A 16,864-nucleotide genomic window follows, 5' to 3' on the forward strand; every position below is an offset into this window, starting at 1 on the left:
CTGTGTTTTACCTTTCCTACTGAGTATAATTTACACATAACAAAGGTTAATTTAAAAGTATACTCCCATGAGTTTTGACTAGTGAAATTTGATTGTTCACACGGACTAACTACACTGGGGTCATGGACTGCAGCCTGAGTTATTTCTCATGGCAGAGCATGGCTCCCAACCTGGCATTGTTTTAAACTGTTTCAGTGACAGAAATAAGACAGAGTTTGCATGTAGCCCACACAGACAAAATATTTGCTGTTGGCCTTTCACAGGAAAAACATGGGCATTCAACCATAGCTTCTGTCACCTCTCGGCTCCCTCTGACCTTTCACCCGTGGCCCCCACCCCAACCCCAACCCCCATCCGTGCGCAGCATCCTCTGATCTGGTTTCTATCATGCAGTCTTTGGCCTTTCTAGGGTCTCATCTAGGTGAAATCGTACAGTGTGCTGCCTTTTGTGTCTGGCTTCTTTCACGTGCAGTGCTTTTGAGAGTCACTGTCTGGGCTTTTGCATCTATGAGTTCTCCATTCCTTTGTTCCACTCCTTCGTGCTGTGATAGCCGATTACAGGCATGGTTCCCCTCCTGAGGGAGGACGGCCTCCTTATGCTTTAACCTTAACCATGTGCCCATTCTCACTGGCCCCTGTCTTCGCAGGCATGAACAACCGGGAGGTGCTGGAGCAGGTGGAGAGAGGCTATAGGATGCCCTGCCCACAGGACTGCCCGATCTCCCTGCACGAGCTCATGATCCACTGCTGGAAAAAGGATCCGGAAGAGCGCCCCACCTTCGAGTACTTGCAGGGCTTCCTGGAGGACTACTTTACGGCCACAGAGCCCCAGTATCAGCCCGGTGAAAACCTGTGAGAGCCTGCGCTTCAGACGCCTCGTCCCGGAGGCCTCCCTACCCCTCCCCATTAGCTTCCAATTCTGTAGCCAGCTGCCCCAGAGCAGCGAGAACCGTCCAGGATCAGATTGCATGTGACTCTGAAGCTGAACTTCCACGGCCCTCATTAATGACACTTGTCCCCCAGTCCGAACCTCCTCTGTGAACCATCTGAGACAGAAGCGTGTTATTTCTCAGACTTGGAAATGCATTGTATCGATGTTATGTCAAAGGCCAAACCTCTGTTCAGTGTAAATAGCTGCTCCTGTGCCAACAATCCCAGTGCTTTCCTTTTTTAAAAAAGAAAAAGCAAATCCTATGTGATTTTAACTCTGTCTTCACCTGATTCAACTAAAAAAAAAAAAGTATTATTTTCCAAAAGTGGCCTCTTTGTCTAAAACAATAAAATTTTTTTTCATGTTTTAACAAAAAATGATCAGGACAGGTGTTTGGGTTTTTTTTCCCCTTTTTATACATATGATATATATGTTAACATATGTTCCTGTACATACACCATGTGGGTGCTACCATGGAGACTGGCCAGCGTAGGCCACATAGCTACAGGACCGGAGTGAGGATTACTGCAGAACCCTGCCAGCGAAGCCCTGGTGTCAGCCTGCAAGCCGGTGGCCTCAGTTTTTGACTTCTACGAAAGCATGACGTCCTCTCCATTTGGACTGCACTTTTTTGGTTCCTAATCATACCTGTAGATTGTTCATGTGACTTTTTTCAGGTCCGGGGCGGCCTAGTCACGAGTTTTAGTGCCAGCGAACTGTGATTCGTTCTTGAAACTTAGGAGTGAGCATGTTTAAGCAAAAAGCAGCCAGCCAGTTCTACCACAAGAGCTGCAAGATGGAGACCACACAAACTTCCTGTATAAATATGAATGCTGAAGGGTTCACGTGTTTTCCTTTTATTTAATAAATCTTGTAACCACATTTAAATGGTCTAAACCCATAGCACTGTAGTCATGGCAACCTACTAAACTTTCTCATGCAACTAAAAATTATGGGAGGGCAAGGGTGGGGGGTTGTACACGTCCCATTGTAAAATAAGTGTTTTACTGTCCTGTACTGCTAATGAATGGCTCTCCGCGTCAGGAGTACTCCAGTGAATAACTATGCACTACTTTACATTTCATGGGGGTGCACAAAAGAAAAAAAAAAGTATTACATTTTCAGTTGCTGTTTGTACCAACCTCGAATTACGTATGTTTAACAACAAATCAATTCCTATTTCTATTGAGTTTTTTAATACTGACTAGCAATTCTGAAGTCTTAATTCCTTTTTTTTGTTAATGATTTATTTGTGAGTTTACATTTTTAAATTGTTTAACTTTCCTAATTTAGTAATTAAAAAGAGAGCATTTTACATTTGAAAAAATTTTTTTTGTTTATTTGTGTACACCACAGAAGGTACCCTAGGCGTTCTGTGACATACCTGGCCCGTCCCAGATGATGAGGAAGCACCTGGTGAATCGGGCCACTGTGCAGTGATTTCCAAACGACAGAAACATGCAGAACATCTGGAGACCCTCCCCACCAAAAGGCAAAGCAGTTATCTGGCTAACTCAGAGTGGCTAAAGCAAAACTGGGCATACTTGAGCGCCATAGTGTATCCCTCACCGTCTCTGGCTGGAATTCACTGTGTCCTATTTGTACAGGAGACGGTAGTCTTTCTTGGTCTCAAGTCATAAATACATTCCCAAGTATCCTACTTCTAAAATGAAGTTGCTAATCATGTGACCATGTGGTATGGGGGAGAGGGCGGAAGGGGGACTGGATAGCCATCCAGGCCTGGATCTACCATGGTTCCCTGCAGAACTCGGAACCTCCCCTGCAGGCCAGTGTGTCTGGAGATGAGGTACGGACAAGATGCTCTCCCAGCCTCTGGCAGCCCTGCCTCCTTATGTCCACCGTGTCATATGGAGCCACATAAGGAGGAAAAGCTTTCATTGTTGCTAAAATAATTACCTTTAGAAAAGACTATAGCGTTTTGGAGAGGAAGATGAAACATTTTTTAAATCAAAATTGTTACTATTTTGGATATGAATACCATTGATAGGGTTTCGAAAACTTACGAGGTGCAGTTTTTATCACATAGGTTTAGTCATTAGCAGGTTTTAGATTTTTGTTAAGATAATTTTATTTTCAATCCTCACTTTGCATTAGACAATTTGCAAATATTCCCTGGAGGGTTTTTGTTTTGACTCATTGAAAGTCTTTGAGGGGAAAAAAAATGCACTTTTAATTTCATACAGCTTTTTAAATTTCATCAAGTGAGTTCTCTGTGGGTTCTTGTATATAAAAGAAAACTAAGGACATGCGTCACTGAGAGGGCACGCTTACGAGGTCAGAGTCCTGGAGCACTCTAGAATAGAAGAACTACAGTCAGGAAGAAACCAAAGAAGTGTACAGGATTTTCCAAGAGTCCAGTGTGCTTTCTAGGGAGGCTCAATTCCCATCTGGAAGTGTCTGCTTCGTAAGTGATAGACACTGGGATCGGGAAACTGAACTTGCTCACCAGGAAGTTCTCTCAGGACAAAGGACAAATAGCACTTACTGTGAAGCAGGTGAAAATGGGGAGAAAACCTCTTTGTTGTTTCTCTTTTTAAAAAAATAATGATAATAATAACATTTTTATGTGTATTGGTGTAAGGGCGTCGGATCCCCTGGAACTGGAGTTACAGACCGTTGTGAGCTGTCATAAGGGGAACTGAACCTGGATCCTCTGGAAGAGCAGCTAGTGTTCTTGACCACTGAGCCATCTCTCCAACCCCTGTTGCTTTCCTTTGGTAACCCAGAATGAGGACTAAGTACTTACTCTCTGAGAGCCAACTGGGGTTACCTAGTTTGCCCTTGGATACCTTTTCAATAAGCTATTCTCTTAAAAGCTCACATAGGAAGCTCACTGGAGAAGGCCATTTTCATAGCACAAGAGTAAACATTGGTTCACTCCACTGTCCTTGCACCGCACACTCAGGCTGCTGCGTTGAGGGACCTGATAGGACCCCAGCAGATGTAGGGTGCCACATGTCAGCAGCGATTCAATGGACTTTAAGGGCCCTGCCCCAGTGACCAAGTGTTTCCATGGGGAAAGCCAAGGGTAACCATGGTCCCTCGAAACCTGCCATGTGACTCAAAATCTCCAGGCACCTGGCTGTGTTTACTCACCCGGAGACCGACAGGAATCCTGTGGCTAAGTCTTGGCAGCAGAGGATTCTCTAGTACCACCAGAGCTATGAAATCTTTATCTATGATTTCTCACGGGGCTATAACAGCGCCTGCCGTATTAATTGGGAAGGTTCTTTCCTGGGAAGGTAAGATTCTCAGCAGTACACCCAGGAGCAAAGCACCATAGCTTTGCTGCAGAAAAGATGGCATGTCTATTGTTGGCCCGGACGCAGAACAAGGCAGCACACAGGGTGGGCGTTTCCTAATGGTGTATTTGAGTAAAATGGTATTTGGTCACTTTGTTCTGGAAGATATTTTAATACATTCAGGTGCCTTTTGTTGACTTTCTTGCCACTGTGTGTTACACTGACCTTCCGTTAGGCTAATGTCAGAAATATACTTTCTGGAGGGGAGATGAGACGGAGGGAAGGAAGGAGATTAGCTTTGATCCTGAAGGAAGGGGAAAAACAGCCTGTGGCATCATTATCTAAGTTTAATAATTTTTTTAAATTCTCAAATGTAGATTCCAACTCTACAGAATGTAATAAAAATGCCTTTCTTATCTTTTAAATATCAAATGAACCTTCACAACTGTTGTTTATCTCAATATTCCATGAAGTTTTATGACAAACATCCAAACTATTCCTCATTTTTCCCGATGTATAAAATATACAGAATCCTATGGGAAGGACATGGGGACCTCTTTATATATCTTTATTTTAAAATAAAAGTGGGAGAATATAGCTAAGTGGTAAGCCACTTGCTTGGCATGTCTTTGTCTCTGTCTGACTCTCTCTCTCTCTCTCTCTCTCTCTCTCTCTCTCTCTCTCTCTCTCTCTCCCCCCCCCCCTCTCAAACTCTAGACATTGAAATATAAAGTGGTTTGTGATTTTTGTAGGAACCACCCTGTAAGAATGCAGTCCTAGACAAAAAGATGGCTCGCCCAACAGCCAGAACAAGCAGACTTCCTCTCTGGAGTCCTCAGAACTCATGTCACTGTGTGCTTCAAACCACCCGTGTGTTCAGTAACACTTCTCTTCTTTCAGTGGGTTTTCTGTGGCAGACTGAGCACGCCTGGAGACCAGAAACTGCCCAGCATTAATGATTCTCCTCTCCCTCACCTTGAACAGAGATGAGCTTCTGGCAGATGTGGGGCCGATGCATGAGTGGATGGTTAGATGGATGGTGCCTACCACCCAGTGGAGTGACACTTTGCCTCAGAGCCTGCTGGGTGTGGGGGAGCTGCGGCATGGCTGCCTCAGCACTAGCCTGGCCTGCTACAACTCGCAGTCATCAGTCTTCAAGATAACTGTGAAAGCTTTCTCTCCAGCCTGAACCAGGCACAACCAGTGACCCCACTCCTTCCCCCAGGTCTCGGCACAACACCCTAGGTAGAAAGTCAGACTTCTTGGACCATGGAAGGTGACTGCACTGAATTAACTGCCCAGAGTAAAAGACCAAGTGAGGTATAGTTCACAATGCATGCAAGTGAGATGCCATTTGAATTTGATAATTTTATGACAACTGGGTATTCCAGTTCCTAAGATAACCATCTTTGTGTTCATATAAAAATGTATCTTGACTGGGCGTGGTGGTACACGCCTTTAATCCCAGCACTTGGGAGGCAGAGGCAGGCGGATTTCTGAGTTCGAGGCCAGCCTGGTCTACAGAGTGAGTTCCAGGACAACCAGGGCTATACAGAGAAACCCTGTCTTGAAAAAAAAAAAATGCATCTCCATGCCCTCCAGATGTTCAGTGTCCATGGCCTGTGGCTTGCAATACCCCTATAGCAGCTCTCATGACCCAGGTACTACGTGAGAAGCTCTGTATGAAGTGGGAACTTACTGTAGCGTGAAGACTAAACATGAAAGAGGTATCGTTGCCCCCTACGCATGGGGCTTTCCTGACTTCCCCACTCAAACAAGAACAGCCTCATGGTTGAGTGGGAGGGAAGTCAAGGGAGAGCTTTATGACAGAAAAGAAAGGATAAACCAACTGGAGCCTCTGGAAGTAGAGATCAGATCAGCTTTCCTGGCCAGTCTGTTGCAAATCAGAGCAGGAGGGATGGAAACCTTAAATAAAGGAGAAGACTGAGCTGGGAAGAGAGGCGCCCTGGTCATCACTCTCTGGAGGAGTGGGAGGAAGGCAGACATATATAAATGCAGAGGTACACATGAGAACTAGTTATTCCTTGCTTTAAGCTTCTGATGAACGTTCACTACGAGCTAGACCACATGTACCAGAAACTCAAAGGTGTATGTTAATATTCACACCCCAGTGAAGACAGAGACCCAGAGCTGTCTGTAGATGGGAAGCCCAGGGCTGAGTGCAAGGGAGGCACCTGTGCAGCATGGGGTCTGCAGGGCAGGCAGCACACCGTGGAGTGGGTTAGGTGTCACATAATAGGGACAGAACTTCTTGCTTTCAAGGTGACACCTGATTCTCATGCTTTGAACACAAAAGCTGGTCAGTAAATGGATCTGAACAAAGAAAAAACAAAGCTACATGCATCACCTCCCCACACACATCTGTCCTTCTAGATGGAGGCGTGGTAAATGGCTGCATTCAAGGACAGGGGTAAGGTGCTTCGATGTGTGGGTGGGGGAGGTGTAGCGAGTGCATATGGAACCTTCCTTACCTGCCAGCTTGTCAGAGATGCGGTGTCACTGTGCGCCTGTCTCTGCCTCCTGCCTTGTGCAAAGAATGTTGGGATTACAGACGTATGCCTCTGCCTCCAAATTTACATGGGCACTAGAGACCCAAATTCAGTTCCTCACAAAGGCAAAGCAAACACTTTTTTACCCAGTGAGTCATCTCTCCAGTCCCAAGGATAAGGGTCCAGACAGGGTGTTGATTCCCAGGGTCCCTGCTGGAGTATGACTAGGAATATAGAATCCAAGAATCCAAGAATTGCTGGCAAAGAACTTGTACTAACTCGGTCGCTCTCCCTGGGGCATTTGACAGAGCTCTCCTGTTTGTCCGTTCTTCACTTGCCGGCTGCTTCATTTGCTCTGTCATACAATTTGTAAATTCATAAAAGTTACTGCTAAGAGTCACAAAGTGCCCTGGTTGTTTTTTTCTGGGTATTTTTCCTTTAGTTAATTATCTAGTGCTTGCTCTGTAATAATCAATGGGTAGCTAATTGGAAGCAAGAGAGAATGAAATGAATATTATTCAAATAGTGTTTTTAATGAAAAGCACACATGAAATACTATAGGGAAACAAGAGATTTCTTTCTTTCTTTCTTTCTTTTTTTTTTTCATGTGTTTACAAACAGATTCACATAAGCTTGTCACAAACCAAATCCAAGTGTATGGATCAGTTTGTTTCATTTTCCAGACTCCCCCCGCCCCAGGGGGTGAGTGAGCATTGGCGGATACTAGGCAGAGGCCAGGCCTCAGGAGATGGAGTACTAGAGCCCCAGCGGTCCTAAATGAAGCTGAAGGGCTGTCAGTTCCCAGAGAGTGCGTGAGGAAATGGTTAGCACGAGGCAGCACTTGCATAGAAAATCAGAGCTGAGTAACAATGGTTCCTGGTAAATTAGCCATATTACGTCATGCACACAGTAACGGAGGGACGACTGGGAAAAATGAATACTAATTTGCCCAAATCCTTTACATAAAATGCATTGACTCTTTTTTTAATTTGATAGACTTTTTGATTTTTTAAAAACATGGGCAGCTCCAGGAAGCTCCCAGCAGAGCATCATTATGAGATGAGGAGGAGGACAAGGAGGAGGAGGAGGAGGAAGAGGAGGAAGAGGAAGATAAACCATCGAAGGCCTTCATGAGCCATTTCACCTCCTTCCTCTCAACCTGCGAATATCAGAAAATATTTGTTTGTACATTCCTGAAGGTCTCTAAGTGAAAATGGAAGGCATTAATCATTGTCTCTGCTATCGCTAAACCATGACCTCACCATGTTGGAGGGCAGGAAAGTGATGCTCCCTTCTATCTGTACGTCTGCGCTGACTCAGACGGTCCCTGGGTTTTGAGTAGTAGGGGGAGGATTGGAATGGAGCAGAGCTGTACTTAAAACGGCAAAGGCAAGAACAAAAGCAGCATGCGTGCAGCCAAAGGGGACCTTGGAAGTTACATAGATGAAACAAAACGCTATGCTTGCCTGAGAGTCTGGTTTCCAAAGCAAATGCAAAATGGAGAGCCTTGTTCCAACCATAAAGGTCTCACCATCTACAGTTCCTTTGCAATAAAAGGGGCCCTGTAATCTACTGTGACAGCCAGAAGCTGCACTGGTGCTCTGAATTATGATATTTGCTCACGACTAACACAGATTTTTCCAAAGCAGTGTAGCATTTGTAGCTATAGCATCCTCTGCCCTTTGGCAGAACACAGCCGTGTCCGCCAGCTTTCCTTGCTTCCGTTCCTTCCTGTCCCAGCCCCCACGCCTTTCCACCTCTTCCCATTACAGTCAGACCATTCTTGCTTCCTCCTTTGTTTGCTTAGGCACACCTCCCTTCATAGGATCCCTGTTAATTTATTAAAAGCAGACTTTTTTTCTTTCTTTTTTTAAGATGTATTCTCACTATACATCCCAGGCTGACCTCAAACTCAAGACCTGCCTGCCTCAGCCTGCCTCCCAACTGCTAGCATCTGGGGCGTGTGTCCCTTAGGTCTCTACCCTTCAAGGCAAACCTGTGGCTGCTGGACTGCATCCTGAGCAGGCATCCTGTAGGAGATTTGCCCAGTCTCCTCTGGAACCTTACTGGTCTCAAAGTTGAACTTTGTAGCCCTCAAATCTCAACACTTCTCTCCTGGGAGCCCATTTTAGGTAGGCAGTGGTCCTTCCCTGACCCCAGTTCTCCTCCCTGCCTCGCCCCCAGCCCCCAGCCCTGCCCCCCCCCACCTATGATTTATCAGACTTTATACCTGAGTCTCCAGCGACTTGCTATCAATCAGCTTTATGCAAATAGAAAAGGCGACCCTACCTCAACAAGCTTTGCTGCCATCTGCCAGGAAATTGCTACAATAAATATGCAAAAGGATAATGATTCAAATGTGAATGCCACCCTTTCAAATCCTGCAGTACAAAAAAACGGCACAAACTGGGGTGTCAATCCTGCAGTGTGAAATCACCGGAGCTGTCCTGAAACCCTGCATAAAATCATGGCCCCATGAAGTCAGCCTTGCCTGTTCGTAGCAATTGTAAAATCTAAGCCTTTCAACCGTGATCAGCAATTGTGGAGAGGCGGTCCCCAGGTAGCAGCCTGTAACAATGACAGACTTCTTTCTAGAACTCAGCCAGAGCGTGGACTCTAGTGTAGGGCACACAAAAGCATCCAAGTTAAGGAGTGGGCACACTTGACCATGAGGGTGCCAGGGTAGAGACCATGCTTAACCAGGGCGGGGCAGGGGGTGCACCACACCCCTCTGCCTCCTCAGTAATCACTCCAGCATCACCTCCACTTTCTGGTAATCTACAACACAAATCAACCCCAAAACCCCATGGCAGAAACAGATGCACATGGGTGCATTTTGTGCAGAACTCTGCAGTTCAGAGGGGCTTCTGGCTACGACTGGCCTCTGCTCCTCTGCTCCTCGGGGCCACAGCTGGGACTGCGTGGAGCAGACTGGGCATCTTTCACAATAGCTCCTAGCTGCTGAGCGAGAACCCAGCTGGGACCGTGGGTGAGGACCTGAGCTCCCAGGTGGCCCGTGGGCTGGCTCACACGGTGGGGCTCAACAGTGTTGAGACATCCCAGCTGACTCACAGCAAAAGCAGAGACAAGCTGCTCCCACCAAGCCCCGCCCAAACCAAGTTTCTAAACAAAAGAAATGGCTGAGGACTCTAGCTATGAGGTTTGGGGTTATTTTATAGCAGCTCATCACCAGAATGTGTAGGCTATCACAGCTCCCTCGTATGCCTCCCCTAGTGCTGTGTCTAGGAAAATGAAAACCGAATCTCCCAGACTGCCATACTGTTTGCACCACAACCGTGAATTAGACTATACCCGTGTCAGATGTAGTTGAGGAAAGTTTGGAAGGCCAAAGGGAGGTATATGCCAGGCCCCTGAAGTTTGTGCTTGTTTTATGCCCTAAGAAGCAAGAACATGTAGCCACAGCTCTGTAGCCACAGCTCTGTAGCAGCAGCTCCAACATTGGTTTTCTGTATCTCACCCTCCTGGTTCATGCAGGAGACCACAGTTCCGCTGTCTGAGTGGTTCCCTTGGTGAACCTCTTCCAGCCCTTCCAGTAAGTCCATAAATTGTTACATTACAACTCTCTTCACTTAGAAGCCATAGGGTGGGGCATGCATCCTAGGCTGACCTGAGTCAGCATCCCCAGGTGAGCCCCACTGTTCCGTCTCCTATCTCTCTGTCCTTGCTGGCTTGCTTGTTTTCTCTCACTGGGCACTCTTGTTTTCTTTCCATGCTGAGGGTGGAACCGAAGCCTCGCATACACTTAGCAAGCACTCTCAGCCCGCTAGTCTTTCTTTTAGTATTTATCTATACTTGTACCCAATGGGTTATTTCTCTGCCTGTTGAAATGAACCAGTTCAAGCCAGATTAGATTATATATAGGCAGGTTTATTGGGTGGGGAGGGGGGCAGGAGAAAGAGAGAAAAGGCTCGCACAGAGAGAGGTGAGAGAGAGAAGAAGAGCAAGAGAGTGTCCAAAAATGTCTGGATCATATAGGGAGGAGCCTCTGGGGAAGGGCAGCCCAGCCTCTGGGCTGGAAAGTTCAGGGTTGGGGGCAGGGTAGGCCAGGTAGGGACTGAGAGATGCTGGGAGAACCTGCAGGCCAGGTCTGCTTTGACGTGTAAAATATGCACCTAAGTCCCTAAACCCAACAGTGCCAACCCAAGTTTCTCATGGCTGAGAAAAAAGTCCATTAGCTAATGGGAGACAAGGAGTGAGGACCAGAAAAGGACACACACAAAACACACACACACACACCTGGGGCCTGTTGGGTTGCTTTCTTTTGTGTGTAAAGTTTTCTAGAAACACAGCCATTCCCATTTGATTCTGTCCTGACCAGAGCTGGCTTCACTCAACACTTGACAATGTTGGGTGACTGGTTGACCCAAAACTCTGAAAATACTTACAATTGTCTCTCTGTGGATTCTGTAGGCACTGTGGGTCAAGTGCCACCGCGTTCAGGCTAAGCACTTCCTGAACATCCCCGCTGTCATGGGGACTTCCATCTGTCATCACTATTAGTCCTTTTCTGCTGCTTTGTTTTGTTTCTGTGTAAACAAGACAAAGACTATTCTGGAACTCACTCTGTAGACCAGCCAGGCTGTGAACTCAGAGATCTGCCTGCCTCTGCCTCCCTTACTCGTCATGGGGGTAATAAGTAATAACTTACTTGTCAGTTATTACTGACAAGGAAACCAACTTAGAGAGATCTGGGCCCAGTTGATTGAGCACATGGCGATGCTGTTAGCAGAGATGCAAGAGCCAAAGGAGGAACAGAAAGGACTCATGGACTGGTGACTGGTGAGGTGCCTGCAGCCCCATGTGCTGGGCTGTGCCCTCTCATGTCTTGCTACATGGCAAGGGAGGGTTTCAAATCAATACAGCACTGGGATTCAAAGCACAGTTCTGTCACCAGCTAGCTGTGTGACTCTGGGCAAGCTATTTGACCTCTGAGCCTCTTGCTTAGCTTCAGGGTTCTCAGTTAGTAAAGGGGACTTTTGAGGGGAAAAAAAAGTCCTATGTGTAGGATATGAAAGAAGAAATGGATAGTGTGTGGGGGTGGGGTGAGGATGGCATGGGGGTGGGGGTGAGGTGGGGTGGGAATGGGGGTGGGGTGAGGATGGGTGGGGGTGAGGTCAGGACAGGGCAGGGTGGGAGTGGGGTGGGATGGGGACTGGGTGAGGTGAGATAGGAGTGAGGTGGGAATGAGCTGGGGCAGGGCAGGGGTGGCATGGGGATGAGGTGGGGTGGGGTAAGAGTGGGGGTAGGAGTGGGGTGGGGATGGGATAGGGGTGGGGTGGGAGATCAGCAAGAGAAGTTACAAGGATGATGAGAGGAGAGAACAAGGTACAAGGAGGCTCATTTTTTAAAAAGACATCAGCCAACAGCTCCTAGAAAAGGGCTTGGCTGGGGCAGAAGTTCGATACACGTTAGCAACCTGCCTTCATTTCTAGCCTCATCTTTTGTCAAGAATAATCTAGAGCTACATGTTTCATGACATCATCCTCTTTCTAACCGGAAGGTGACCTGTGTATTGAGAACCTGCCTCACCCAGCTTCCACTTTTCAACCCAGTAACAAGTAGGCCCGGCCATGTTACCACATGACGCACAGCTGTGCAGAAAGAGTCGCTATAGAAGGGGTCAAGTCTGGCTGCAGAGAAGCAAGCAGTTAGCCACTGGCCATCGTATTATCTCCCTTAAGCTGGAACCAAGAACTAAGAGACTGGATAGACGGTTGATGATGGAGTTGGAGGCAGAGGTCCCATGGCGGAGTATGGTACAAAAAACTGCAGAAAGAATCAGTGACTGAAGACCACCATGGGCCACCAGAGGGAACAATCCTGGGACACCTACTGCCCACAGTCCCACGTGGGGAGGTCAGCCATGCTACCTGAACGCTCTTGCTTTGGAATCAGCTGAGTCATCTCCTGTGAGCTAATTCAAGGGGACTCCACTCACACCGGCTGGCCCCACTCTCTCTGCCCTACCATCCTACCCAGTCTCCTGGCTCCAGAAAATGGCGCACACCTCCAGACAGGATGTACTCTGTCCTTAAAGGCTTCTCCATCCTTCAGGCCCTAACACCAAGCAATGGCTGCCTTCTAAAAGCAACTGAACCTGGCTGCAGGTCGCCTGACGGCACCACATTACCCCGGCTATGGATGTTAGTCTGGGTCCTAGAGTTTTTCTCTTGGCCTCCAAGTTAGCCACGGATGGGATCTTGACACACTTTAGACCCTCAGATACTACACTGACCTCAGTTCAAGGACGGGAGTCTTCGACTGCCATCTCATTTCCTTCAATGCAGAGTTTTTTGCCAGCATCAGGTCCTTATTTGCCTTCTTCTTTTAAAATGGAAATTCTTTTTGAGAATGCTTTACATTAAAGGAATGAAAAATCAAAGGACACATTTTTGGCCAGAAGTTCTGAGACTCAGAGATGCAAATAAATTGTGGAGTTGTTGTTGTTGTTGTTGTTGTTTCCTGAATTGATTGGAGTCATGACACTGGATTTGGTGCTTAGCATCAGACTTTCTGGAACTGTTCGCCTGGCAAAAATGCTGTCACCCCTTACTGGTTAGGATTGCTGTGGTCTCCAATTAAAGCACTAAAGCGGGCAAAGCCATCTGTGCACCTGATCGGAGAGGCTTTCATGTGGATAGGGAGCCTGTGAGGCCTCACCCTTAGCTGAACCAAGAGACACCCCTGGCTTCAGGCTCATCAGGAGAGGGTTGTGTGTATGTGTGTTACCTGTGGATACGCATCTATTCAACTGCAAGATTCTATGGCTCCAGGTCAAGAAATAGCTAGCAGCTCCCTCAAGGCAGACAGTGCTGGGATGTTACTGCATTGTGCCAGCATGTAGGAATTTCCCATGGCAATCTTGCCTGCAGATGTGGGTCTGGCAGTTAGTCTGGGACCCTGGGCCCCGGGGCTCAGCCAGCTCCAGACACCCGCAACCTAGTGATGGCTCAATGCCCAAATGTCCCAGTGTCTACCCCACTCCTCATCCCCCACCTGGCTCCCATTCCTCTCTCTCCCCCTGTGGACTACGCTTAGGGTCATAGGTGATAGATACATCAAGAACTTGTTCTGAGCCCTCTCTAAGAGGCTTCCAAAGGCTAAAATAAAGTACATTTTCTTGCACTGACCCTGGACTCTTCTCAAGCTTTACTGAAGAGAGGGCAACCAAGCTTACCTAAAACCACAGACCCCAGGCCTGCCTTGGCATCCCCTATGAGAATCCTTATGAAAACTGGCCTGGGCTTTCCTGAGACCTCCCGAGCTCAGTCTGTCCTGGCTGCTACAACACAACACCATAGACTGGGTGACTTATAAACCAGGACAAGCAGAATGTTTGTCTCTCACTGGTCTAAAGGCTGTGAAATCCAACATGGAGATGTCAACTGATTTGGCTTCTGTGAGTCCCTGCCACCAAGATGGTCCATAGACAGCTGTCATCTTGATTTTTTAATTTTTTATTTTATGTGTGTGGTTGTATTAGTACTTTTCTATTGCCATGAGAAACTGAGTGCCAGGACCAAGGCAACCTACAGAGTGAAGAATTTATTCTGGCTTATGGCTCTAGAGGCATAAGGTCTGTCATGGGGGGAGGGGAGGTCAAGACACTAGGTGGCAGACAGGGCAGCAGGACACAGAGAGAGCAAACTGTGTCTTTTAATTCTCAAAGCCCTCCCCCTCACTCCCACCCCCACACTGTGAGGTCCTCCTATAGAGCCACATCTGTAAGCCTCATCAGACAGTGCTACCACCTGGTGACCAAGCATCCAAATGCGTGAGTCTACAGGGGACATTTGCCTGCATGTCTGTCTGTGTAGTATTTATGTGCCTTATGTTTGTGGAGGCAAAGAGGCAGCATTACATTCCCTGAGACTGCAGTCGCTGGTGGGGGTAAGCTCCCCAGTGGTGCTGGGAATGGAACCTGAGCCAGTTCCCTAGTCCAAGAGCGATCTTACTGTGTTCTCACATGTCCGAGATGTGGGAGATCACAGCAGTGTGCTGCATAAACCCTCATCACAAGGGCTCTGCTTTCATGATCCAGTCACCGCTCAGCATCCACACCTTCTAATGCTGTCACACTGGAGTTCAGCATATGGACCCAGGGGGAGTGGGGGGGCACAAGCCTTAGTACATAGCAAGCAGGGTGCTTACCGTTGTGCCCTCTCACCTTCCCCACACAGAAAACTGTGGCAGCAGAATATTCCATGACACACATGAATGGTCCAGGTCCGGGCCTGGCCCCACTGGCTCAACCTCCAAGGCTCCTGTCCTTAGCCTTGATCTGGGGAAGCAACTGTCTCACGATCAGTCACTCCTTACTGACATAGAGAATACAATGCCCTTCTGGTGAGGGCCTAAGACTGCTTCAGCTGTGGCCTTCAACTTTTGGAGAAGCCACCCAAGCCAGGTCAGGCCAGACAGGGTCAGCATGCCTTAGCTCTTGAACAGACAAGTCCCTGGGATCATTGGTCAGGTGGCCTGTGATAGGTTCCTGGGAGTGGCTGTGAAGCTGGTCTGGGGACTTAGGAAGCACCTGACTCAGGCACCCCAGTGCTGCTGCAGCTGAGGCTGCAAGGGGCTTTGGGTTGGATCAAAACCTGAGAATTTCAAGGAGATGCTTCCCTGCTGGTTCTGATGAGCCTGTCCTTCAGGAGAGTCCCAGAGGACCACAGACATAACGGCATGGGGACGGATGCTCAGGGAAAGCTCCTGACTTTATAGATGGGATGTCAAAAGTTACATTGGCAACCCTGATTGGCCTTCTTCTGTCCTCACCTCAACTCTTTTTGACATTATGTCACCAAAGTGAGCAGCATCCGGCATCCTACCGTGCAATGGCCATTCTTTAGACATACCACTCCCTTCTCAGGAGCTCTTTGGATAAATGTAGCTATGTCATATACCTTCCCTCATCCCCTCTAAGATCCTGACACATTTCTCAAGGTTGGGTTAAGAGGCCATTGGAGCCATCGTTAAGGGGTTTTCCCTGGGGAGCCAGGGGTTCTAGAGCCCACTTTTCTTTCTTAAAACCCAAACCTCTGTGCTAGTTTTATGTCCGCCTGCGTGACACAATGCAAGGGGAGGGAACTTCAATTGAGAAAACAACTCCATAAGATATGGCTGTAGCAAGCCCGTGGGCCAGTTTCTTAATTAGTGATTGATATGAGAACCCCCCCAAACCCCCATTGTGGATGGGGCCACCCTGGGCAGGCTGAGCAAGCCTTGCGGAACAAGCCAGTAAGCAGCGCTCTTCTGTGGCTTCTGCATCAGCTCCTGCCTCCAGATTCCTGCCCAGTTTGAGTTCCTGTCTTGGCTTTCCTCAAGGGATAAGTAAGCCAAATAACCCCTTTCCTCTCATGGTGTTTCATCACAGCAATGGTATCTCTGAGACAGGCCTAGAGATTCTCTGTCCCTGGTCGCAGGGGTAGGATCATGACGCCTTCTGCCCTGACATGCTCAGATTTATCACATTTGCCCTGGCTAGCTGCTCCCTTGGGAGCTGTCAATCAGGGCTGGCTTTAGTTAAATGTAGATTCATGAGTTCTTCTGATTTGAGGGGTAACCTTCCCCGGGGGTGGGTCGGGGACTACACTTTTAAATACCCAAAACGGAGACACCAGGCTGCGCAGGCTGCAGAAGCAACATAGCTTCTGGGACAGGGTCCCTTTTGGGCCTTCATTTTCAGCCAGGAGGCAGAGCTGAGTTCCAGACCTCTGTGCACTTTCCCCACCAGAGGAGAGTCAGCCTCCAGGGAGGGCTCTGACCCCGGGACCAGGTGAGAACCTGGGTCCCTCAGAGATCAGTCTGTGCAGGAGAGCGCGTGGGTTGCAGAAGCAACATAGCTTCTTGGACAAGGCTCCTTTCAGGCCTTTATCTTCAGCCAGGAGGCAGAGCTGAGCTCCAGACCTCTGTGCACCTTCCCTGCAAGAGGAAAGCTTGCCTGCAGAGAGTGCTCTGACCACTGGGACTCAGGAGAGAGTTGGACTCCCAGGAGTTCTGACAGAGGCTAACAGACTCACAGGAGGAACAAGCTCTAGCCAGAGACAACTATAACAACTGACTCCAGAGATTCCCAGATGGTGAAAGGCAAACGTAAGAATCTTACTAAAGCCGGGCGTGGTGGCGCACGCCTTTAATCC

The 16,864-nt window shown here is 48.0% G+C and overlaps 1 protein-coding gene across 2 annotated transcripts in view; it reads left to right on the forward strand.

The window, feature by feature from the left end:
- Positions 1 to 2,258, forward strand: part of Fyn (FYN proto-oncogene, Src family tyrosine kinase) — a 193,269-nt gene extending 191,011 nt beyond the window's left edge. For both annotated transcript variants that reach the window (XM_021173874.2, XM_021173875.2), the window contains exon 14: positions 648 to 2,258. In XM_021173874.2, the coding sequence (XP_021029533.1) occupies positions 648 to 856 (209 nt within the window). In that variant the 3' untranslated portion in view covers positions 857 to 2,258. The remainder of the gene's footprint in view (positions 1 to 647) is intronic.
- The last annotated feature ends 14,606 nt before the right edge of the window (positions 2,259 to 16,864 follow it).

This window comes from Mus caroli, chromosome 10 (genome assembly GCF_900094665.2).
Source record: "Mus caroli chromosome 10, CAROLI_EIJ_v1.1, whole genome shotgun sequence".
In the NCBI taxonomy this organism is placed as follows: Eukaryota; Metazoa; Chordata; class Mammalia; order Rodentia; family Muridae; genus Mus; species Mus caroli.